This window comes from Pangasianodon hypophthalmus, chromosome 20 (genome assembly GCF_027358585.1).
Source record: "Pangasianodon hypophthalmus isolate fPanHyp1 chromosome 20, fPanHyp1.pri, whole genome shotgun sequence".
NCBI classification, from domain to species: Eukaryota; Metazoa; Chordata; class Actinopteri; order Siluriformes; family Pangasiidae; genus Pangasianodon; species Pangasianodon hypophthalmus.
In genome coordinates, this window is record NC_069729.1 from 12157878 (window position 1) to 12184712 (window position 26835).

At 37.1% G+C, this 26835-nt stretch overlaps 2 protein-coding genes across 2 annotated transcripts; one reads left to right on the forward strand and one right to left on the reverse strand.

Moving 5' to 3' along the window:
- Positions 1-2012: 2012 nt before the first annotated feature.
- Positions 2013-10438, forward strand: nmur3 (neuromedin U receptor 3). The gene is made up of 2 exons (XM_026932486.3): positions 2013-2971; positions 9690-10438. The coding sequence occupies exons 1-2, from the start codon at positions 2086-2088 to the stop codon at positions 10091-10093; spliced, it is 1290 nt and encodes a 429-aa protein (XP_026788287.2). The 5' UTR covers positions 2013-2085; the 3' UTR covers positions 10094-10438.
- Positions 10439-13740: 3302 nt separating this feature from the next.
- On the reverse strand, positions 13741-25984 carry lactbl1b (lactamase, beta-like 1b). Its single transcript, XM_053227209.1, has 7 exons — positions 25832-25984; positions 25093-25121; positions 22767-22841; positions 22270-22427; positions 18851-19098; positions 15792-15897; positions 13741-15058 (listed from the first exon to the last, which is right to left on the reverse strand). Exons 1-7 carry the CDS (start codon positions 25944-25946, stop codon positions 14080-14082), a joined length of 1710 nt encoding a protein of 569 aa, XP_053083184.1. The 5' UTR covers positions 25947-25984; the 3' UTR covers positions 13741-14079.
- Positions 25985-26835: the final 851 nt, after the last annotated feature.

A 26835-nucleotide genomic window follows, 5' to 3' on the forward strand; every position in this document is an offset into this window, starting at 1 on the left:
ACGATGTGACCTCTTGGTACACACTCTAAAGAACAAGTGTTTCCAACAATACTTGCCAAATTAAATCAATGACTATGGATGGGCTGTTTCTGTCATTTGTCCTGTTAGCTGCTATTTTATAGCTTGTCACACAGTGTCCTCTATTGGTACATGCAGCACATACAGTACATCCTTATACGCAGGGCATTGATGTGGCTTGTAACTTGTGCCACAATTTGGGCATAACAACAATTTGGCAAAGCATCATAGAGTTTACTGGCAATGATAACCTGAGTTTGACCAGCTCTTTAATGATGAACTGTCATTTATGCCAGTAAACTTGTCACACTTCTTCTTTTTTGTGTTGTATTATATGCAGGTGTCTCAAATGAATGAACAGAAAATCCCCTTCGGAAGTTATTTTGTTTCTACCACCAACACAAACAACTGTACATCTGTCATCCTCCTGCTCAGCTTCTGTTTCCATCCCTGTATCGTCTGTATTGTAAGCAGCACTATAAAAAATAAAATTCTACTTTGTCCTTATGCTGTTCACTACAATAGTGGGTCAAAACATGGGGTCGACTTTTTCTGTGACACTCAGGTTTATTCATCAGCAGCATAGTCACAGGCTTTAAGTTTCTTTCTCATCTGGGTTATCCATTCAACAAAGAATATTACCTGAATTTGTTACTTCTCAACCTTGTCTTTAGTATAGCTAATTTTGGTACAGAAGAATATTACAACTTCTTGTCTGTTAAAAACTTGAAAATTATAATAGTTATAGAGACAAAGAGTAAAGGGCAACAGTGAATGTTCTGGTCTAGAAGATCGTCGACATATGTGCAGCAATACCATTCAACAAAATGCTGAAAAATGTATTCCATATTGGTCCATAAAATACAGAGTGCTGAATTAAATTTTGGATGACCTGTATGTACGGCTAAAGCCTGAGTAAATGAAATAGGCCAAACAATGCAGATAATCTGTGACAGCATGGAACAAATAGAGACTTCACAATCCTCATGTAGTCACACACTGATTTGCAGTACATTCAACTCATATTTTTGTTCACATTTTAGCCTTATCTTATTACTTATCTCACAGAAAAAGTGGAAGGTTCATGATCATTGTGTACACGTGTTATTGTTTATCTTACAATAAACCACACACATATTTCTGTTTCTGTTCATTTATTGTTTTTTCATGTTGCATACATTATGTTACGTTATGTTCACATGTAGTAAGGAGGTGTCATTAAATCTGTTTGTATTGTAATGGTTGTAAAAAAAAATCTGCTTATTCTATCAACCACAGACCTAATTGAAAAAGACGCAATATACAAACACCAAACAAAAGATAAAATATATTATGAGGTTAAAGATATACACAAAATATTGTAAGTTTTTGAGGCTTTGTGTTCTGATTTACAAAGTGTTTTTATCAGAGCTAGTGATAGTGTTTTGAAACTGTTTAATGAAGCTTCATGTTCATGCAGAAAGAATGCGAAATTTGATAGTAAATAACATTTGCTATGGTAAAAAAAAAATTTATTGCACCAGATTCACGTTAACAAAAGGGATTTCATATATATATATATATATATATATATATATATATATATATATATATATATATATATATATATATATATATATATATGTGTGTGTGTGTGTGTGTGTGTGTGTGTGTGGGTGTGTGTGTATATATATATATATATATATATATATATACATATATATATATATATATATATTTGACCAATGTAAGCCAACATCTGTATGATTTTCACATTCATGGTGACATGTTAACTGGAAGCTTTTAAATCTTGATTGAAAAAACAGAAACTATTTTAAACCTACAAAGGGTCTAGTGAAATGATTTGAGATAACATCAGAGATTTTCATAAATGATATAATGTTTTACAATGCTTTTTTGTGCAAATGTTTCAGATACATTTCTAAACACATGTAGTATATGCACAACATTGTCACAACATGACAAGTATAATCTGTTTTATAGGTCTCCATCATACTGAGCAAAAACAACAGAATGCAAATTCTATAGCAACATCTAAGGATCTGTGTCCCAGATTGTTGCCTTTAGATGCCTTACTTCAGAATGTCCATAAAATGCTTTTGTGAGCCTGTTCTGAATGGGACTGAATTTGATCTCGCTCTATGCAACATATCTTCATTCAACCACACTGGCAATGGAAGTGAACCTTGTCAGCCCCAAACATTGGAAGATATCCTGCTCAGACTCCTTGGGCCAAGGAGGTCTCCATTCTTCCTCCCGGTGACACTAACATACATACTTATCTTTGTCACTGGTGTGATAGGGAACCTTCTCACCTGCACTGTGATCACTAAGCACAGAAAGATGAGAACACCCACCAACCTATACCTCTTCAGCTTGGCCATCTCTGATTTGCTGGTACTGCTGTTTGGAATGCCTCTGGAGATATATGACTTGTGGCAGAACTACCCTTTCCCATTTGGTGAGAGCATTTGCTGTTTCAAGATCTTTTTGTTTGAGACAGTTTGCTTTGCATCTGTGCTCAATGTCATGGTTCTAAGCATTGAACGCTATGTGGCTGTGGTCCACCCACTCAAGACTCGATATGCCATCACCAACAAACATGCCCAGAGGGTTATCGGAGGGGTTTGGGTTGTGTCCCTGGTCTGCGCCATCCCCAACACCTCCCTCCATGGCCTACATTATTATTATCTACCTGAGAAGGTCCTAGAGTCAGCCACCTGCAACCTTCTCAAGCCCCAGTGGATCTACAACTTGGTGATCCAGGTGACCACCATTCTATTCTACTTTGTGCCCATGACAGTGATTAGTGTGCTCTATCTAGTGATAGGGATAAGGTTGGGAAGGGAGCAGAGGCAGAAGGGTAGGAAACTGGGGAAGAATTGCAGTGCAGACACCAGCTGGAAGATCCAAGTTGAGAGTGGACGCAGGAGGCAGATCACCAAAATGCTAGGTGAGTAATAATTGCATGTTTTTCAACGTCCACACTTTTTGTTTATTATATGAGGAAGTATGTATTGTATGTATCTGCTTGTATTCTAACAGTTTCTGTCTGACATTTTGTATTTAGTTGCATACCTATTTTTGTTTACTTGTTCAAATTCTACTTCAATATTAGCAGTGTCTGCCATTTCATCCCAAAAACCAGCTAAGCTGATAGCTGAAGAAGGAAGTGACAGCTAGCTAGCGAGACAACAAATTTCAGAAATGAATGCAGATAATCAAACAGAACTTTATACTTATAGCTTATTTATGATATTTCCAAATTACACCTACTGCAGGCTCCAAGCGATTCCAACTGGTGCCAATATCTTTAAGTTAGAGATGTCAGTTCATTCCCGATTTACTGATTGGCAGGTGGTTATGAGTTTCCACCCCATTTGAGAAGTCTACCAATCATCATGAAGAGAAACTGTGCATGCAGACAGGACAAAAGAAGCGTACACTGTCCAATAAACATTGAGATGGTGGGTTTTTTTTCTGTGCAAGCCCACCCACACTCCATTCACTCCCATTGAAGCCATGCGTCTTGACATCCAATGAGTGTTAATCTTTTATCTCATTAATACAGTGAGTACATGAATACCTAACAGACACAGACACACAGCTTCTCTGAATGTTTATTAGCTCTGTGTCAGAGGATTCAAAGGAGAGCAGGCTGCACTGTTCATGGAAACAGTTTGAGTGTAATGAATGAACAGTGTGATTTTGCAGTGAGATATTTGTCCATTTGATTGGCTAAAATATTGAGTTCCACCGAAATTGATGAATAATATAGACACTTTTGTAAACATTTCATTTCCGCAACAGACACAGACACACAGCTTCTCTGAATGTTTATTAGCTCTGTGTCAGAGGATTCAAAGGAGAGCAGGCTGCACTGTTCATGGAAACAGTTTGAGTGTAATGAATGAACAGTGTGATTTTGCAGTGAGATATTTGTCCATTTGATTGGCTAAAATATTGAGTTCCACCGAAATTGATGAATAATATAGACACTTTTGTAAACATTTCATTTCCGCATTTTAATGAGATTTTAGGGGAAGTCAGGCAATGACCAGTGGATTGGATTTAGAGGTAATGTGCTAATTTGAAGGATTTAAAGTAATGTGGATTAAAAGCTGCAAAAGTTTGGTACCTGAGGCCAGAATTCATTTGATGACAAATTAATAAGGACAGTGCCTGTTGCCGGTAAGTTGTAAATGAATGTATCACGCATGTTTCTGAGTTGGATGGGCAACTTTAGTGTTCAGCTTCAAAGCACATATACTGACACATCAAAACCGGATCCAGTTTATTTTAAAAGAATACAAGTTTTATCCATTTATTAATACACAAAGTTAAAAATCCATCCCACAAAATATATTTCAAATCAGTCAAACACACACAGAGAAAATTTGCCAGGTAGGTATATTGGCTATTCTAGAATTCCAAATAAGGAATAATGAGAAAAGCATGTCAGATTAAAATAATGGCAAAAGGGAAGAAATAACCCTCACTGGGTGATTACCTTTCACTGGAAGGAAAGGGCCACTCACCTTGCTCATGCTTTTTTTTTTTTGCTCATGCTTTAAACATGCAACCACACACACACACACACACACACACACATGCACACACACAGCACCTGGTGACAGAGAAAGAGCGCATGTGATTTTACTCAAGATTTTACCACTACAGCCGAGGTGCAGGAAGGTGAATGAGAGGAGTGAGAACTCTGGGGTGGTAACCAGCCTGTGGGGTGCACACTGCATGCTCTGACAAACTTTATAGGGGAAAGAAGCAGAGTAGTAATTAAATAAAGCCAACCTCCAATCACCTGCGGCTAACTGTGGACCAACAAATTTACATGCAAATTAATAATACAGCCTATATACAGTGCCCAGCATAAATGAGTACGCCCCAACAGATTTAGAATTAGTGTGTTCCAAATCATAGTATATTGAAATAAGTGTCCCAAAGGTACCCAGATGGTCTACTATTTCTGGCAAATTTGCTATTAACATACCCGATCTAATTTGCATGTAACAAACCAAAAGGGAAAAAAGGAATTATATCCCCAAAACATACCTACATAAAAACATACAAGGAGAAACATGTGACATACAGCAAGAGAGGCAATGTAAACAGGAAACTGAATGCAGACCATACTGCTAACATTATATACACCATGCTTCACACACTAACGTGGGGTGTAGGAGGGGCAACCCCACTGTGGTTACTAAGGTCTGGTGCACAGGCAGTGTGTAAGCCCCATTTGCATTACAAATATGCCTTAAAGTGTAATAAAATAATAAAAGCAGCACCTTCCTGGTAATTCTCTCTGTCTGCTACAAAGTGCTACCCAATGTTCAAAAGTACATGGGTCCTTCATAAAAAAAAATCATAAAAGACAGATGGGACCAGAAGATAGGACAAAATTGTGAAAAATGTACTGAAATATATACTCTGAAAATTAAATCTATACACACAAAAGTCTTGGGAAAAGGCAACTGAATTCAAAATGAAAAAGACATAAAAAGCACTAGATTACTCGGTTCAAAATGCCACTATTGCCTCTTAGTCAGATCAAAATTAGTGTGTAGCATGCAGGGTTTACAATGTGTGTGGTTTTCTTTCTTTTTTTCCTTTTCTTTTCTTCTTTTTTTTTTTTTTAGCTGTATTGTGTATCTACACCCCCACCCCCTGAGTGTGGGCCAAATGGGGTTGGGTGGATGAATGATGAGTCAAACTATCCTAGCAATACCCAATATGTACTGACTACACCACCTGGAGAATTTCATTCCAGAAAATAGTAGGAATATAAAACATTAATAAGGACACTTCCTGTTGCAGGTAAGTTGTAAATGAAGCTATAAGAGACATGTTTCTGAGTTTGATGGGCAAATATTGATTTGATTCCATTGCTTCTCCTAGGCAATGGAGTCAACAAATTTATATTAAAACTTTTCTCTTCTTTTTTGTAATGAAAAAAGATACAAGCTTAAATTAAACTGAGATAAAGCTAATCGATTGTCAGAATTACTAAGCTAGCTACCTATGTTTCACATCAATGAGGAGCCCATAAATGGTCATAAATATTAGCTAGCTAAAAGTGTAAGCTAGAAAGACACATTAATTACTGACATATGATGCAGTATTTGCAATAAATACTACTGTTTTATGTTAATGGTAACTGCAGATAGGGACAGAGATTCATTAGTGTGCAATTCCTTTTCTTTCCACTTAAAACTATAATATGTTCATATACTGGGGGGTCACTAGGGTGGTTGCAATGATGCTGAAAATTTCTAATCAATCATGAATAGAAATTTGCAAACCCTCCTTTTTGTAGGTCTTTGTTAGTTTTGGGCGTAGACCTGCTGCTGCTTGGACCTTGGCTGTGTCCATGGCAACACCCTCTTTAATTTTGTTGTAGCCCAGGAGGGTGAAATGAGATTTGTAGAAGTTGTATGTCTCTGTCTTGACAAATAAATTGTTCCGAATAAGGCAGTTCAGCATCCTTTTCACATGTTGGATGTGCTGGATTAGGGACTTGAAATAGATTAGTATATCATCAGTGTAGGCAATCAGAAATATTCAGAGCACATTTCTGAGTACATCATTAATGAAGGGCTGGAAGAAAGAGAGGGCACCGATCAGTCCATATAGCAGATAGGAGATTCTTCTAGGCTGATAATGAACTAGGCTGATAATGTCATGTTAATTCTGGTCTCAGTAACATCTGAAAGTGAACTAATGATGGTAGCTGCAGCATCTACCATCGGAATTCGGATGCACACTAAACATCACAAATGGAAATGTATCTCAGTGGAAGGAACCCAGGCTCCGGCTTGCTAGAAATGGAGAGTTTTCTTAACAAAAGCCATCATCTTGAGAGTGATGACTATCAACCAGTAGGTATCACATGCAGTTCCCTTACAGCAGTCGATTGGGACAGTGAATATGCCCAGGGGAGTAATGTGGTATCCCATATCTGGGGAAGGCTCGGCGTGGCACCACTGAACCTCTTCACCAATCCCTAGTAAGTGCTTTGCCAATTGTGGTTCTCCCTGGCAAAGCTGAACAGTCCACTGGAACAGGATGCGCTGGCCTACAACTGGCCAAACCATATCAATGTTTAACCATTTTATTGTTGTAAAATGTTTTCTTTTATTAAGACAGTTGTTCAAGACTGTTTTCTAATTTGTGTCATTTAATATTCCAGTAAATAATCAGATGATATTTTAATTCCAAAAGGGACAAAAAGGGGAAATTAAAACATTGAAGTCTGCCTACCCAATAATATTGAGTTAAATTAAGCCCTTAGGACAGAAAACTTAAAAAAAAAAAAAAAAATCTTCTATGAGACCAGTAATGGGAACTCCATATAATACATAAGATTACCATTACCATTACTTTTTCACATTGTTTGCACCCATAAAGGAAGTACTGTAGCACAACCCATCTCACAATATCCAATTTAACCCTGAACACGCCAAACACTCCTGACAGTTTGCAAACAGTTTGGGCAAATTTTTAAAAAATTAGACAAATTAAAAATTATTAAAACAATATACTGATATAGATTGTATGTACACAGATCTCATCTTTGCTTTTGGCTCCCTTAATGTGTTTCCATCTCTGTGAAAGGTCTATCATTCACCTTTTTCCTCTTTCATACCATATCCATCTTCATTGTCATCTATCTCATGTTTCAGTCTCTCTCCCTGTTGCAGTTTCACTTGTCTATGTGCATTCTCAGAACGCACTCTTGATGCTATTAATGAAGGACATCAATTCATATAAATGTTTGAGACAAGTAAAATGGTTTACACAATTATAATGCACTGTAAAGTAAAATAAAATAATAATTTAAAAAAATGCCAATGAGAATGAGAGAAGTTTTTTCACCATGCTAGTGATATTTGCCATGCTGCAATGTGCTTGAAGTGCTGGATGTTCCAACGGTACAACAGCACAGTGTTTTCGCTGCAAATAGACTAGAACCATTATCAGTTCTGTAGTAATTCACAGAGACTTGTAAGGCAGATGCTCCACATAATCTAAGGCTAATAACAAACATAGCCAAACAATTTTACTGGATGTTCTTTTGCTCCTTTTTTTTTGTACCTGACTTTTGAATTAAAATCTTGGGTGTTTGTCTGCCTTTTTGTTTAATTTTCAGTCTCTCCTCATAAGTATGTACATTAAAAATACTTTTCTAAAAATCAAGTCGACATTAGCAGTATCAAAATTACTAAGCTTCTAGCTAAAGAAGGAAGTGACGGTTAGCTAGCTACACTGAAATGAATGCAAATAATTAAACAGAACTTTATGCTTGAGGTTTATTTACATTATTTAAAAATTACACCGCTACTTCAGGCTCCAAGCGATTCTGACTGGCGCAGACATATTTCAGGACAGTTTCAAATGATCATTTGCTTCTTTGGTACTGTGGACTTGTGTGATAATTAGTGGGTGTGAGGATTCCAAATGAAATGTTTAGGCCAGTGGAGGTTCAGGTTCATCATGGCCTAAAGTTCACCACTCTAAGCTATCCTGATCACCCATAGCCTTCATTCAGAAATAATAAAAAAATAAACAGCAGTGGCATGTACACTGGGTGATCTGCCTGGCAGCTCTCACATGATAGAGTTGACACAATGAGTCATTCATTATGATTTCTTTCTGCCACAGAGCCAAAGGCTGTTATACAAGAAACACTTAATTGCTTGATCTATAGTACATGCATTTTAAATTATGATGTTTGCTGTAGCACAGCACAGTGTAGGGAATGTTAATGATATCTGCAATTTTAGAAATATTGAAAAAAGGAAAAAAAACAGCTAAGAACATTATTAGTCTAGAAAGAATAAAGCCGCTGGTAGATTTAACACACCCTTTCCTTTCTGCCTTAATCTGTGTGAATTGTATGCTATATCATGTACAGAACATTTATAATAAATGGACACTATTTCTGTTTAATAAACAGATTTTTCTTCAGAGGTGAATCATGCTGTTTGGATTTATTTTTAGACATGGATTGAATAAATATTAATCAAGGTAGATGTATTTACAGTTAAACAAACATAAAATAATACATTAACTTGTATATATACTATATCCAGTAAATATAAGTATACATACATGTGTATAAAAAGTATGTGGATACCAGACCATAACACCCATATGTGGGCAATCCCCAAACTGCCACAATAGCCTCTTTGCAATTCATGCAATGTATATTGCAAATAAAAAATACAAGACACAATGTAGATGACCAACGGTGAAAAAAGGTCTCTTTTGCTATATGACAATACTGAATCGTGAATCATGAAAAAAAAACTTTTGGTGTGAAAATAATTTTTTTATGAAATGACAGCACAACATATTCTTCTGTTCCTCTATTGCTGTGGTCACTCAGAAACCAGCTGGAGAGCTACATAATGTAGAGTTTAGGTACAACCTTTATTCAGCCACACCAGCACCTGATCATGTTTTTTTTTTTTTTTTTTTTTTTTGGTTACGTAGTTTTGATTCAGAGCAAGACGGTGATCACAAGATTTCCTGCAATGGGCTTGGTGATCACTGATCTGCATGTTTCATCCTCACTGTTCTGTTTCCAGCTCTCCTGTCCTATCTTAACCTGTTCGTTGTATTTTAATGCCCTGCTCTGGTATTTGCTGCAGCTGTCGTGGTGCTGGCCTTTGCTATCTGCTGGGCACCATTCCATATTGACAGACTCTTGTGGAGTTTCATCACTAATTGGACCGACCACATGCACAACATCTTTGAGTACGTGCATATCCTCTCCGGAGTGTTGTTTTACCTCAGCTCTGCCATCAATCCTATCATCTACAACCTTCTCTCCAGCCGCTTTCGAGAGCGATTTTTCGAGCTGATGTGTAGGCACCCAGGAGTCAACACATCACGGAGCAGCTCTCCACCCTACAGCAAGAGGATTTCCTTCCCTAAAAGCCACGAGGCTGTCAGAACCAACTCTCAGGGCCACAGCAGCTATCCAAAAGGCCCCCAACCCTCTGTTATCCTCGGCACAGGATGGGAACAGGAGTTTGACACTACCTTTATGTAACACGGCGTATGAAGTTGTGCCACCCTCAACATGGATGTTTTCTTATCCAATGGCGAGAGGTAGCATTCTCTGCCAATTAACATTTTTTAAACTTTTGAGAAAAGGAAATGAAAAAGTGTCATTGTTAATGTCATTTGTGTTTGTGATTGCTGTTGCTGCAACAACAAAAAACTTCCTATAACTTTGATTTATATTTCTGCACAACCATTTGTAGTAAGAACATCAGTGCCCTATACAGTCAATTAAGGGTGCACAATATGACAAATATCGCAGAATTTCTCAATATCATATTGCAACATTTCTATGATACATGAGGTGTATCTAGATGTGCGAACAAAACACCTAATTTGCATTTTAAAAAATTATGAAAAAATGGTGTTCAGTGATAGTATTATTTAACATCTACAAAAAATAATTTAAAACTGAAAAGGAAAAAAGAAATCTGTATAAATTTTACAATTTTAAAGATTCAGTAAAAATTTTAATATCTAATCAGCTGCTCCAAATTAGAGTTTGTAATTGTTATAAAAATACTGACAGTGTACAGTGATATCTCAGAAAGGTGCATTGTGACCTAATTTATCATGATATTAATATATTTTCATATTGCCCTATAAGCTGTGGCGAAAGAAGAAGTTTTTGGATTTCTATTATAATTCTCTTTATTTATTGTGGTTTTCTGCTACACTATGATATAACGCATATAAGTAATCAGTGTTGTGCTGTGTTCAATGATTTGCAATGGTTTGGAAAAATATAAGTGAGCTTACTGAAAGCACTGTAATAGGTTGAACTGGTTTCATTGATGGACCATGCTCTCCTAATGGACATCAGTTACCTTGGCAGCAAAAGGATGGACTAATTTTGTTTTCAAGGATATGAAAGGGACAGCAGCAAGAGAGGTGATGCCTGGCTTTTTGTCCGCAGCAAACAGATGGACAGCTGTTGATGAAAGGGGAGCTTTCAGAGGAAGACATGAAATAAAAGGTGTATACAGAAGCTAATGGTGTAATCAAATCCACAGAATTGGCTGTGCATGACTTATAGTTTTATTGTAGTTTTATGAGGAACATTCTCCATGTATTAATGCTGACTTTGGTGTGAATTTTGTAATTTGAATAGTGCTGGTATGTATTTTATTAAAATCGATGGAATGTTGAGATGTGAGAAAGAGATGGTCTGCCAATTACTTACAGGCCATCATTTTTCAGTTTTTTTCTGCCTCAACTCAATTATGACTAATGGTCTATTGTCTCCTTAATAGCTGTAATCACTAAAGTCATAGTGACCATGATGCACTACACCAGTGGTTGTCAACCTGTGGGCACTGGCCCACCAATTTGTCTATTATTATAACTATTTTTTAAAATAATTGTTAAAAAATCATTAACCAAAATTTGATTATATAAATGATATATAAAAGCGGTTTGGGTACTTTTGCATTCATTCATATTCTATTTTTAAACTGAAATGAAAACCAATACATCAATGGTTTTATGATTTTTATAAATATTGATGAATAATTGTTGCTTTTTCAAAAGATTTGAAAATATAAATTCAATATGATCTCTTTTCTCTTTGTTATTTATTAAATTAATGTGCTGAAATCATAAAATACAAAAAATGAAAATGTAATAATGAAAAATATCTCTGGGATATGCTGTTTGTAGCATTTGGGCCCCTAGCCTCAGCTGTGGGCTTCACTTGAGCCATATTCTGGTGTCTCTGAAGATATGTTGAGGAGACAAGCAACCAGGGTGTAACGTGGGGTTTGGGTTTTGTTTGTGTTTCTTGTTCATTGCTCTCTTTTATTTTGGAGTTTAGTCATGGTTCCTGTCTAGTCATGTGGTTTCCTTGCCCCTCCTGTGATCTTGTCCTGTGTTACCCTTGTCTTTGTGTCATGTTCTGATTGGTTCCTTGGTTTCATGTGTCTTGTTCTGATTGATTGGTCAAGTCATGTGTCCTTGATTGTTTGGTATATATAGCCCTCATGTAGCCGTTGTCTTTTGTTGTGTATTGATGTTGTAACCTGCAGTCTGTTCGTGTCTAGTTTGTTCATGTCAAGTCTATTCAAGTCAAGGCAAGTCTTTATTTGTATTGTGGATTTCACTTTGCTAATTAAAAGCTGCACTTGGGTTCTTCACTACGCTCGCCTCGGTGGACTAATGTTACACAGGGATGCAGAAAAGTGTTTTAAACTGGGGGTGCTGTCCAACTGTAAGCGGCGTACATGTGGCTCTCACTATGACATCACACCCGAATGATATTCCGATATTTTTTCTTTTAAAAAAAGATTGTAATCAACATACAGTCATATAAGTGCAGTTAAATTCTCAAATCAAGATGTGTATTAATTTTCTTTTACAGCAGCTCTGACAATAGTGCAGCTGAAAATCACAGCTGTATGTTAATGCGCTTGTTCTAATATGTGCAGAAGTTCAGAAAGGCCACAAGTTATTTCTGTTTTCTATACTGTTATCTTGAGATCACAGGAAAAATAAGTTGTGATCTTGTGATCTCAAGATAACAAAAGTTGTTTTATTAAGATCATGACTTATTTTTCTCATGATGTCGAAATGCGCGAATACATACATGACATACATCATGAATGAGCACATCCATTTGTACTTTAGTAAGTGCGGTTTCTAAAAGCAAAGTAAAGTCTTTGTTTGCTGAATTTCTTCTTAAGAACAAGCAGAGGCCCTTTCCTAAATTTGATTTCAGATTTAAAAACAGAAAATTGAATGAACACAAAGGTACATGGACCACAAATATTTTGTTGCTTATTTGAATTTTGCAAAAACAAACCACCAAATTACAAGGGACAGTGCTGTTATGATGTGACTGAAATTATGATAGAGGTTGTCCTTTTATGTACAAACATGATGTGCAAAAAGATGTGGTTGGAAATGTGGTAAGGAGAGTTCTCATTCTCATCTCTGAATTTCAATGCACACACAGACTGATTATGTGTCTTCTCTGGGATTTTTTTTCCTCCTAGCTCTGTGTAAGCTTTGCATTTTTCATTGGAACACTACAAGATGTACAGTTTCAGTCCTCAGACTCACAGGTTTGAAAAAAGTGAAAGGCCTCTGATCATCTGGAAAAAAAATACTGACACATTTACCATCTCACACCAGCAGATCATCTATCCTGACAGTTGGTTCTGATCAGTTGTAAAATTGAAATTCCAGTAATAATTGACAAATTCTGTGAAAGATTGTATAGTGTATGCCCAGCTTTAAAGTAAAATTTGCCTCAAGACCAACTTTATAGGGAAAAATTATAATAAGAAAAATGTTTCTGTATTATGGCTTTTAAAAATGTTTGAAAAGAATTTTCACCATTTTTACACAATCATGATTCATTTAGTAAATTTTTAGCACAATGGACTTGGCTGTAAAAGAGGGTGTGACATACTAAGGTCGGTACTTTCACAGTGAATGTACATATATACATTAATATCATACTGATACAATTGTTAAAAAAAATTAACTTTTCATATTTACATTAAAACAGAATTTCACCCCCAAACTATGAAGCATTTACTTATTTAAACTATACTCTATTTAGGAAAGGTGATATGATTTAAGGTAAATTTTGGTTCAACAACTGTGATATAAGATTTCAGTCATGCAGATTTAGAGTTGGTCAAAAGTGCACAGTTTGTTTACTGCAGTATCTAGTTCATTGAGTGCTGGATAATTAACTGATAAATGAGACTGCAAAGGCTAAAACTTTAAATTCATACTGCTCTTCATGACCCAATATAGAGGATACTGTGTATATATCAACCACACAGTACTGTAAGATGGGTGTAAAATCATAATTATACACAGTATTTATGGAAAAAAAAAGAACATGAATGGGTACTACGCAGATGAGGCTTTGTCAAACATATAGGGCATTTACACATCTTTGGTTTAAAAAAAAAAAAAACAGAAACAGCAATATTGTACAGTCTCTAGTTTTTTGGATATTAGATTTCACTTTGAAAATATGGGTCTGTGGGCAATTCGGACCACATTGTAAGTGTTCAGACCTGGTGCATCAAAACCGGGGGATAACCCAAATTTGTCAAACATATAGAAATTGAAGAGTTGCCCATCCTGGGCTTCCAATGACACTGAGGCAGAACCCACATGTAAAATACAGGGGTACTGTTTCTCAAACACAACCTTAAAAACTCGATCTACCAGGTAAGACAACTTTATGGTTCGGTATCTCTCAGGAATCAAGCTCTCAATCTGAGGCCCAAACTGCTGCATGATGAGGACTCTTTCTGGTCCAGCTTTGATCTCATAAAAGGTGATGTTATTGTATGTGTAGAACCCTACATATGGAGCAGGATTGGGGGGAGGCACAAGGACCCGCTTGGCATCTCTGAAAGCTCTCTCCATGGCAGGAATGATATATGAATAGGCCTTGGTTATCACATCCTGGTTCTGAGACCTTGTGCCTGCCATCAGAACAATCATGCTGATCTTGAGTCGGGGTACTAGGGAGAATGTGGCGGAGTACCCATCCAAGTCCCCATCTTTACGAAGCAGCTCATAACCAAGCTGTTCATTCACCTCCCATGGAGTTCCAGTGCGGTTGGCAAAGTAATCTTTATCACAGTGGAACAATGGAGTGAGCATTATTTTTAAGGTGTCTGGCTCCAGAAGCTTGCGATGATAAGCCCCAAGAAGCATCATGGCCAGTTTGGCCAGATCAGCAGCTGTAGAGAACATCTGCCCCGACGGGCGATACCAGCCTAGGTCATAAAGTGGTGCAGGTTGGCCATTAGCGTAGACACCAACAGCCATGTGACTCTGAATGCTGGGGGTGATATCAAAGCCTGTGTCCTCCATTCCCAACCGGCCAAGGATGTTATCAGTAATCCAGCGCTGGTAATTCAAACCCAACACCCTCTCAGCCAGGACATGGGCCAACAAGGAAAAAGCCAAGTTGCTGTAGTGACATCTTAGGAAACAAAATAGATTTGTGAGGAAATGGTGAATGAAATAATATATTAATGGAGCTTAACACACAGGTCTGCATTATGTCCAGAACTGTGTTACATTATACGGCGAAAAGCATGTGGACCTGACCCTCACACCCATGTGTGCTTTTTGAACATCCCATTCCAGAATTAGTCCTCCTTTGCTGTTTTAATAACATTCACTCTTCTGAGAAGGCTTTCCACTAGATTTTGGGGTGTGGCTGTGGGGATTTGTCCATTCAGCCACAAGAGCATTAGTGAGGCCATGCAGCGATGTTGGGCAAGGGGGCCTAGGGTGCAGTCAGCATTTTACTTCATCCCAAAGATGTTCAGTGGGGTTGATTGCAGGGCTCTGTGCAGGCCACTTGACTTCTTCCACTCCAACTTTGGCAAACTAAGGTCTTCTTGGACCTTGCTTTGTGCACAGCAACTGGAATATATTTGGGCTAGGCCCCTTAGTTCCACTGAGCAGAAATTATAATGCTACAGCATACAAAGACATTCTGTACAATTATGTGCTTTCAACTTTGACAACATTCTGGAGAAGGCCCACATATGGGTGTGATGGTCAGGTGTCCACAAATGTTTGGCCATATAGTGTATTTCTTTCTTGTTGTATTATTTTGTAACTGTAAGTTAATCATAGGGTGAGCAGAGAAAAAAATTAAACTCTACAGTGTGCTGTACCATCGTGAATTGAAAAAAGAGACATACTTTGTTCCTGGATCTGCAACCAGCACATCATCCTGTAGAAGACTGATCGCAGCTTGAGTCTTGCCCTTCCACAGCAGGTTAGTGGACCGAAGTCTTCTTGGTAAACCTGCGCAAATATACACACACATTTTATTTATATATATATATATATATATATATATATATATATATATATATATATATATATATATATATATATAAAATATCCTAGCCAAAACATATTTGATTGCCTGGGGTTTTGTATGTTATATTAGGACTACAAACTGCCATACAAACATTTTTAAACTATTAATAGTAATGATAGTAATTATGAAGAAAATGTACATTCACATTTACATTGATGGCTTTTGGCAGACGCCTTTATCCAGAGTGACTTAGAACAGTCCATGGTTACCCCAAGGGTGAGTGCAGTAACCGAAGACGAGATCAGAGAGTTGTCCAGGGAGATCGCAAGATCCTGACATGGGAATGAATCACATGTTCAGTTTTGCTGCTATTAAGTTTCAGCTGATGAGCTGTCATCCATGATGAGATGTTTTCCAGACATGCTGATATCTGAGCAGAAATATGAGTGTCTCACGGAAGGAAAGAGAGGATGAGTTGAGTGTCATCCGCATAGCAGTGGTATGAAAACCCATGTGAGGATATGACTGCACCAAGAGATTGAGTATAGAGGGAGAACAGAAGAGGACCAAGTACTGAGCTTTGTGGGATGCCAGTGGAGAGTCTGCAGGGAGCAGATGTGGATCCCCTCCATGTCTTCCTGATATGACAGACCTTCCAGATAGGAAGCTAACCATTGCCATGCTGCACCACGAATTCCTAGAGTCATGAGGGTGGACAAGAGTCTTGTGGTTCACTGTGTCAAAATGCTGCTGAAAGGTCAAGGAAGATGAGGACTGATAACAGTTTGGCTGACCTAGCAGCACGTAGCTTCTCAGTGATGGCCCAAAGGGCAGTCTCTGTGGAATGTGCTGGTTTGAAGCAAGACTGGTTAGGATGTTGAGGTCATTCTTTGAGAGATAGAGACAGCTGATTGTAGACAATTTGTTCAAGGGTTTTAGAAAGAAAACAGAGAAGTGCTGCTGGTTGGTAGTTTCTCATGACAGAGGGATCCAGAGTGGGTTTCTTCAGGATAGGAATAACCCTTGCTGTCTTGAATGCGGTTGGTACCTGACCAGATGTTACAGAGCCATTGATAGTGGTGATGAAGGGGAGGAGGTCTTGAGAGATCTGGAGGTCTGGAGTATTGTGGTAGGGATTGGATCCAATGGGCAGGTGGTAGGATTGCAGGACAAGATGACTTGCAGGATCTCTTCTGTTGCTAGTTTAGAAAAATGTGCCAGCAAAGGAGAAGGAGAATCCTCAGTGTGTAGTGTAGGAGTTGGGGAAAAAGTGAAGGCCTGGCAGATTTTTTTCAATCTTCTCATCATAAACGGTGGCAAAGTCAGCAGTCAGGGAGGATGGAGCAGGAGGAGCCAGTAGGTTGAGTAGGGAAGAAATAATGATGTAGAGCTTGCAAGGATATTGTGCAGAAGTTTCCAGCTTTTCCTTGTAGAAGGCAGTCTTAACAGAAGTCACTTCAAATCAGAATTTGGACAGGAGAGCGTGGTAAGAGGCAAGATCTGTGTCAAGTTTTTCTTCCACTTTCTCTCTGCTGTTCTTAATTTTCTCTGATTGCTGCATAACACATCCGATAGCCATGGAATAGGGCAGGAAATGATACAGATGAAGTAGCATAAGTTAAATTTTTTTTTACTCATATCAGATTATTTGCTATTAATAATCGCCTTAAAGAGGATTATTTGGGGGTGGGGGTCAGAGGGAGGCTCAGGCTGATTCTTTCTAGCCCAGAGATTCGATTCATTCTGCCTGTCAGTGACAGCCATGTTTCAGGTATTTATACAGAATATTTTTCAGCTTAGGTTGTTGGCACATCCATAACACTGTCTAGGGGCACAAAGACACTTATCAGAAGTGTGTGGCTCCCCTACCTAAGTTCTTGCAGGCAGGAGTGCTTCCTGTAGGCAATAGAAGGTGGAACCAGGGCGTGGTATTCTAAAGGCATCTTGCAAATAGATTGTTTGGGGCATGTTGGCTTCATGATTCCAAACCCAGGGATTCTTTGGCAGCATGCTCAATGATCGACCCAGACACACAACTCAGGTACTGTAGTGTTCATTTTCACATATCCGGCAGGGTGGACAGCCAAAGACTGTTTTCTTCCATTGGAGGATGCCTTTGATCTCTGAAGACCTTTGCTGGAACTTTGAACTAGAGCTGAGTTTCTCCTACCAACTAGGAAAGGCACCATGTTGCATCACATTGCCTCATCACGTTGCATGTTGCCAGCAAACAGCATGCAAGTAATCTGCATACCTGTACCTATAAGCCTCTTTATCTGCTGTTCTCCCTGTTCTGTAATCACTACTCATAAAAGGATGGTACTACTACACATGCAAGTTGTACAGGGAAGAATAAGAACCATATCTAGATGTTGCAGAGACTGCTGGAGTTGAATGAGGTGGCTCAACTGGTAGGCCATCATCATCAAAGAACCTCCCAGATGAACGCAACATGGAGTTACATGATCTCAGCTCCTAAGCCATGTCTGCTGCTATGTTGTTTATTTCTCTAGAGAATAATTTTCTGGGCTTAGAGTGCTTTCTGGACTTGCTGTGCATGTTGGTCTTCATTGGGTCTGGGTATTTATGACCAGCAAATTGTACAAACTTGAGCCTGATTCAGCTATGAGTCAGGATTCAAAGTCGTCAGCCGAGCACACCATGCTGACATTGTCATCTCAGTGCAATCAACACAGGTAATGTCGATATCAGACATGGGTTCCTTGGCATGGTCAAGCAGTCCAACATGCTCACAGGCAAGGTGAGTTATTTCAGGTGTTATGCACTGCCCCTGGCCGTTAGGAGGGGTGAAATAGCTTTATTGAGTGATAAAAGGATGGGCCATATAGCTAAATTCACAATGAGAGAAGTGTTGGGAGGGGATAGGTCATAAAGAAAGACAAAAACAGTAAGATGGACCAGGAAGTAACTTACCAGAGAGATGACTGGCCATTCTACGAAGGGTTACTGAGGAAGAGCGAATCTGAACCTCACTGCTATCCAGGAAGATCAGCCCATCTGTCACATATTTCAGCTCTGAATTTTTGGTCTTCCCCAGTGGGTTTTTGATGGTGAAATTCTCCACATACTTCTCCAGTGGGTCATCTAATGAGCCCACTTTACCATCCTCCCATAGCCGGTAGAGCATCAAAGTGGGGAAGATCTTAGATATACTTGCAATCCTACAGACAAGACATACACGTATGAGGGTTTTCTTGAAGTGTGTCTAATATTTTTGACTCTCAGACTCTAAAAGTGTACCAACTAGGACCCTGAAGGGTTCTTGAGTTTGTCTCCCTTGGGAACTCCTACAACAGTTTCCTTTTATCTTAGCACCTTATAGAGAGGGATACTTTATTAGAAAAAGTTCAGTGAACTGTTGTATAGTTAAACTGTTAACCATCCAAGTAACTTTTGAGGAAATTTTTGCTGTGTAAATAATGTGAATCATTAAAAAAAAAAAAAGTCATAGGCTAGATAAATTAATATATTTTTCCTTGTGATTTCAGCCTTGCTTTTTTTTTTTTTTTTTTTTTTTTTAAACCCAGATTGGTTATCTTACAAGCATGTGTGCCCCAGCTGGATACATTATGAGAGGAAGCACAGATTCTTCGTTCTGGTTTTGGCCAATGAAAACTGTTTAGGATTTGACTCAGTCACAATGGCTACATGGACTACTTTGTTTAAAGTCATTGCTAGCTTTGAGAAACACAATATGACAGACTCAGCCAGTATGAGTTATTAAGGTATAGCAACAAAAAAACAACTGTCTGATTAAAGGGTTTAAACATGTTCAAATACAAAGCATGCTGTAGCCCATTGAAGTGCACTGAATGGAACAACTGCTTTTAATCAATGTGCCTTTTATATTAGATGCCCAGCAAGTTATTTGTATTTTTTTTTTCTTTTTTTTTTTTTTCTTTTTTTTTTTATTTAATATGACATTGAAATGAGATTGAAACATTCTCTAACTGGCTTAAGGAAAAATTTCCCTAAATTTTGTTGTGTTGTAAGGTTCAGTTTTTCTCTTGGTGGTGTTGCATTTTTCCAGCATTTGTGTTTTGTCAGATATTTGGTGATTTGGGATTTTGTTTTGTGTTGTGCTAATTTTGTAATGTTTGGCTGATTCCCCCTCAAATGAATCTAATAAAAAGTCAACACAATGCAACTTATTAGAGCTATAAAGACTGTAAAATGCTCACAAGTGTTGTTGAAATGGGAGTTGAAGACCAGACAATATTAGCAAAGATGAAAACCTGCTAGCTTCCAGGAAGCAGCAGGGTTTTGTTTAGATATGACAGATCTTCTATGACAGCAACTTCATCTGAATTCAACACAAACATATTACAGCCTGGTGTCCAGACTTTTGTCATAATCTCTGCTGTTGAATACAGCATTTTTATGACTAGAAGATTTTCTATTATGAATATTGGACACTGCAGGCTAATGATTCATTAGACATATTACTGTGTGACATGCAATTGACCCCTGAAAAAGGAAACTAAAATGCGCCACATCAACTGTAAAATAAAAGTTTTAGTATTGGATTTATAGTATGAAAAATCCATTATTTTAGGTGAAAAGAAAAGCAGTGGCATACCATTAACAGAATTAGAGTATTAGAGTTTGTACATCTCTACTATAGTAAAAGTTTTTACTAGTAATACTAACAGTATTTGACATTGTGTCATTAACACTTGAAAATAGCATTACTGAGTTTTTATTCAGACTTGAAAGACACAACTGAAACCTCTTGAGTATAATTCATAAATTATCAGAGCAATTATAATTTTTATATTTTCAAAAAATAGGAAAATCACCATGGACTAATTTGCATATATCACTGTCTTCTTTCTCAGTTGGGAGTGAGCTTGTATACATGTATAGCAATTAGCCAACATAATTTCAGATTAACATAAGGTAAGCTTATTGATATCTTTGAAAACTATGCTAAATTGGCCACATTATGTTCTAAGGTATCATAGTTTGAAACCAAACATCTACTGTATAATAGAAGTAATATATAACAATTATGGTCCAGGTATCACAATACTGATGTCCCATCATTAATCTTTTCCTCCCTTCTTTTTTTTCCATTAATTCAAGCGAAAATGCAGTTTGCTGATTAGTTTTTTTTTTCTTCATATATTGAAAGCACTAGTAGTGCAGCTATATATGCTTCTGGCTGCAGACCCACAGGAATTATATTCTGAAAGAGAAGCATGCAGATCAATTTGAACCTCTGAAAAGATTGAATGTCTGTAGTGTGTAATTGGCACTCTCTCACAGCATATGGCCATCAGTCCATTATACTGAGAAAATCAAACAGAGGCAATTGGAGTCCAAAAATGCTCACAGTCTGTCACATGGATGCTATCTCCTTAAATTGTAGTTTACATGGTAATTCAATCTTGTACTCTGCTGGCCAGCAGTAACATCTCTTAGCTCTCTGGACAGTATGTCTCAGATGAAATTTACTTTACACAACAATAATGCTTTATAGACGGGCTATGTCAGTATACATGATAATAAAATCTGATATAGACATATATTATTAAGTTTATGATATACTTGTATAGATAATGACATAAAAATAGATGTATAGTTCATTATAATAATTAAAATAAATAGTAGGAATATAAACAGTAAGCGTTTTTTACACTGTGTTCAAAAACCAGATTTCAAAAGCAGTGATTTCAACTTTGATTTATACTGTGAGGCTGTGATTAAATTTTTCATTACATCTGTAAACTCTGTGAAATCCTAAGTGTCGTTTTCTCTGTTGTTATTCCTGATTTGACTTTTGCTTTTATTCTTGATTTTGATTCTGCTTATCCTGCATTGCTCTGTTTGACTGATCATTTGACCCCTCCCAGATTTTTGGACCACAAATTTGTCTTCTAATTTGGATTGTTAATAAAAACAAGCTCGCAATTATAGTCAACTGCCTCCTCTTCTTGACAATACTTCAAAATGTCTGGAAGATACTCTTTACATCACTTGTCACACAGATTCTCAAATATTCAATCACATTACTCATCACACAGCTTCTCGGTTACTCTTCACATTAATAGAAAGTCATCAGTTGCAAGGTATTTCTAAAAATTCTATAACGTGAGAATAGCAGGGCCTGTTGGAGGAGTTAGTAAATTACATAAGGGAAGTAGTAGAAAAGCATTAGTATTTAGAGTAAAGTAGTTAATTGGATTGGATCGTGTTGGGTGTGCATTTGAAGAGAGAGATTGTAGATTGCAGTTGGAAGAGGACTCATTTGAGTGTGTGCTAAATTACAAGAAAAATTAAGAACAATGCTGAAAATGGGCTCCAAAGTAGTCCAACCTATCGGAACTCACCTGTAGATGGTGTACTCATTAGGAGGTGCTGATTTAGGGTCACTGCCATTTTTCTTTCCAAAGTTTCCTGTCCACAACACAGTGTCATTGTAAATGACTATGGCAGATATTGTGGGAAGGCTGGTGGGATTGATGCTATGCCGGAGAACTGCATCCACCTGGAAGAGGACCTTGTATATTAATACATAATTATTTACAGCTTTCAGAACCAAACAAAAGCTGTCAATAAGGCTAGTCAGTCCAGTGTTTCTAAATCCTCTTTCTAAATAATACTTAACTGGCTGATATGTACTGGAATAAACGCATTTACCCCAAGCTCATCAGGAATATGAGCACAAGAGTTAAGTAGGTTTGGACTGCTTAATGAAAGCACACAGTTGAATTTTGTGAGAGTAATCTTGGATTTCCATTCAAATATCCTAAAGGAAGTTTTAAAGTGTGACGTATGAGAGGATAGTGTTTGTTGGTGGGTTGATTTGTAATAGGGAAATGCTTACTTTCTCCAGCGCCGCCTTCAGGTAGGGGATTGGGTGCTCCAATGGAGTGGGCTTGGGGTATCGGGGACACAGCTTCTCAGATTTAAGAGTTTTCCCCAAATCTTCCTCTGAAGAAAGATGAAGGGGAAAATGTTTGAAAAAAGAAGAAGGTACCCTAAAATGGCTAAAAAGCAATCATTAGACATGTATAGTGAGGAGTTTGCTGAGTTTGCAAGGCAGAGTTTGCTGAAAACAGGTGTGTCTCAGTTATTCTGACCTTGAAATTAAGTTGATTTTGTTGTGAGATACTGGCTCATGTAAGGAACAATGTTAAGTCCAGAGCCACTGTCTGACAATTTGTTGTAACCACAATATGTCACACTGAAATTCATGTTTTGGACTTTGTAAATGGAAATGAATACACAATGGAACAGCATTCAAGGGCAATATTAACTACATAAATATGACACTACTACTTAATTAATTACTCATAGCATACCTGTGAAAGTTCATTTTTGCATTGGAGGAGACAGCGTCTTAATCAATGACACTGCTTAGCTCAAGGAGCGATTTTCATGGCCACATTAATGTCCTATTTTTCATAGCCTACTTGCCACACTGGGTGTCTCATCATTCATGTTTGAGTGCAAGTAGGACAAAGGGGGCGGGGAGAGGACATGCAAGGCTTAGCGAGAAGAGAGGAGTCTGGTGCAACTGTGACAAATACAGTAGATGGCAGCTAGATACATCACAATCAAATCATCAAAATGTCATCAAAACAAGAAAAGGTGAATATAGACTATTACAAAATTTAGGTGTCTGTATTTAATATTTTTATTTTTAAATTTTATATTAATAAATATTATTGTCAAAGTCAAATACTGTATCTAGCTAACCTTACTCATTAATAGTCAATGCTGGGAAAACCTAGTTGCTTGGTAGCTACAGTTAAAAACAGTGGGCTTGGCAGCGTATTGCTTTGATTTGCTTGCTAGCTCCAAGACCCTGACAGACTGAAGACAATTAAACAACAAAATAGGGTTACTGCTACCAGTGACATTTTCAGCACATCTCATTCTGTACCACTGTAGCCTCCAGGACTACACAGATAGGAATACACAAAACTCAGCCTGAATTGCATTGGGAATTACTGTATGTTTATCTGCTTTGTATATAAGACCGCAAAGGGTTTCTGTCTCCTGTGATGAGTCAGTTTTGAAAAAAAAAAAAGTTTTTTTTTTTTTTTTTGAATAATGCAGCATTATTCAGTTGGCTCCAGTTGTGACATAATAAACTATACAGACAGAATAGCAATGTTACCTGAATATCTTCTATGTTTTGGGATACTGGAATATTTAACTTTCAGACAAGAGTTTAAGTTTAAATCTGTTCTTTTTGAGTGCAATAATTGGACATTTTCCTTCATAGTTTGTGTTTATAGAGTTTTGTTTTTTATCAGTTGTTTATTTGTTATGCAGTAGCAGTAAGCAATTAAGCATCATGTGCTCTGTACTCTTTTCAACTATTTTATAAGCTGCCTAATAATGTTAAATGAAGCCAAATTTGCAATGATTAATGTGATAATTATAATCAGGACTATTCATGCAGCAATATATTGGCAATATCCTGTTAAATGTTTATTTGAATACTTAATATCTTCTCATTTATTTTTCATTATCTTTCTCTATATTTGTTTGTTTATTTTTAAATTGTCTGTTGCTTTTATGTTACATCCTATTGCACCTGATATCAATATTCTAGCCACAGTTTTTTTTTTTTTTTTTTTTTTTTTTGGTCTAATAGGCAAGTGCTTGTGTTTAAAAACTAAATCTGCACACAGCACATTGTGAATAATACTAGTTATATTATGTTTGTATACGCTGGTGTTTTTGGAAATAAATAAAGATTTTATATGCACAAATAAATATATTAAAAAACACTTTTTACATGTTTGTGTTCCTCAGTTAATGGTCTAATAAATTTCAGTTGGTGCATTGATATCTAGCTATATTAATATAGTTAAAAGAACACATTGTGGCCTAAATAATCTATATAGACTTGCAGTCATAACCACAACCATGTGTTTAAGCATAAATAATGTCACTGGGTCAGACAAATGATGCATTTGCCATTTAAATGTAGGCCTACAGCCACAAACATTGCTTATCCAAGCATACAGTAAAGCTACTCCACTTCTTCCTCAACTGCTTTTGAATGTTCTAATGTTCTCAGTCTCCGCCCAACAAAAGAGCATGTAAAAGGATCGATTTATTAGGTCTATTACATAAAATCCAAATAAAAATCCATTTTAATTCCAGGTTGTAATGCAACAAAACAGGAAAAACACCAAGGGGGTTGAATACTTTTCAAAAGGCACTATATAGTGAGGAGTAATTATACATGAAACCACTATTTGCACCTTTACAGTATGTCCCAAAAGTTGCCATATATAGGGGAAATTACATTACATACAAATTACAAAAACTTACATTTACAAATTTACAAAACATCCTCTACATGATTGCCATTTCTTTCTAAACACACACGGAGCAGTCTCTCCCACTCATGATGAACTTGTGTTAACACATCTGGTGTTGGAATACCTTGCAACAGCTTACTGAGCCAGCCATGAGAATAATTGTGATATGTTGATATTCAAAATCTTAATTTTTTCAAAGGCATTCTTAAAAGCTATCTGAAAAAATATATAATATATTTACAATTTTTGTCAGATGCCCTTATCCAGAGCGACTTTTTTATACAACTGAGCAGTTGAGGGTTAAGGTCCTTGCTCAAGGGCCCAGCGGTGGCAGCTTGGTGATGCTGGGATTTGAACTCTCAACCTTCCAAGCAGAAGCTCAACATCTTAACCACTGAGCTACCACTTCCCCCATATAATATAAACTAAGTATGAAAAATTTTGGAAGACATTTTGCGAAAAAGTGTTAATTTCCCCTATTTATGGAGATTTTGGGACTCACTGTACATTACAGCCTTCAAATAGAAGGTTAAAAATGAAGATAATAAAATGACATTCATAGAAATGTGAGAACTGAAAGAGGAAGTTTTAGGAGAAATAGATAAACCAATCTCACCGGGCATTAGCTTGGGCAGATGATATTGCCAGAGGAAGCAGCCTGTCATAATGATTGACAGCATTACAAAGAAGATGAGACCCAAATGAGTCCATTTCACTTCCATCCTGCTGGTTGTGGTAAGTCTCTCGATGGCAGCCGCTGGAGTACGCTGAACCAACACATATTACAGGATAATAAGCAAAAAAGGATTAACTTCGAAATCTTTTAAAAATGATGTAAAGTTTTTTGCATGGATTAAAGTTCAGGGCAGAAACGAAGAAACCTCTCATTTCTGATAAACACGCAGTTGAATCATTTAAGCCTAGCATGGATTGGACTGATAAAACAACTACAATCTTGAGAAAAATACACAAAAACAAGCAAAGAAAAACAAAGCGAGAAAAATGAAAAGAAACAGGAAGGCCTGTCACTTGATCTTTAAATACTCCTTCAGTTTTACTGTTTATTTATAAAAAGAAAGAAATTATGATTTTAATTAGAAGTAAGAGGTATTCAAATAACAACTACACAGTGAAGTCTTGATTAGATCCCAAAAGGAGTAAGTCTGATTAGTGTGTGACAGAGTAAGAATAGGAAGGAAATCACCAACGTGACAATAAAACCCACACAGTCTCATTTCTATTTTTATTTGATTTACAAGAAACACAATGATGATATTCTATGAGAGACAGATGATAGAATGAAAAGGCCAGTTCAACTGTAATAGACCTATTTCTCGAGGTGATAGTGAAACCGGCTGCAAAAACGAAAAACAAGAAAAGACCCTAATTGCCACCATCCCCCAATGATATATATTGCCATATTTTTTGAGACAAGCCAGACAAGAGCACCCAGTGGTAATCTGTATAATAAAACACGCAGTACTCACCATATAAAAATAAAATCTCTTCAGTCTCTACATATATGCTCATTCTTCATGTTGGAATTTACTTCAAAATTGCTGAACACCATATTAACTGACCTTTGACTGTTGGGCAGAAACACTGTTTAGG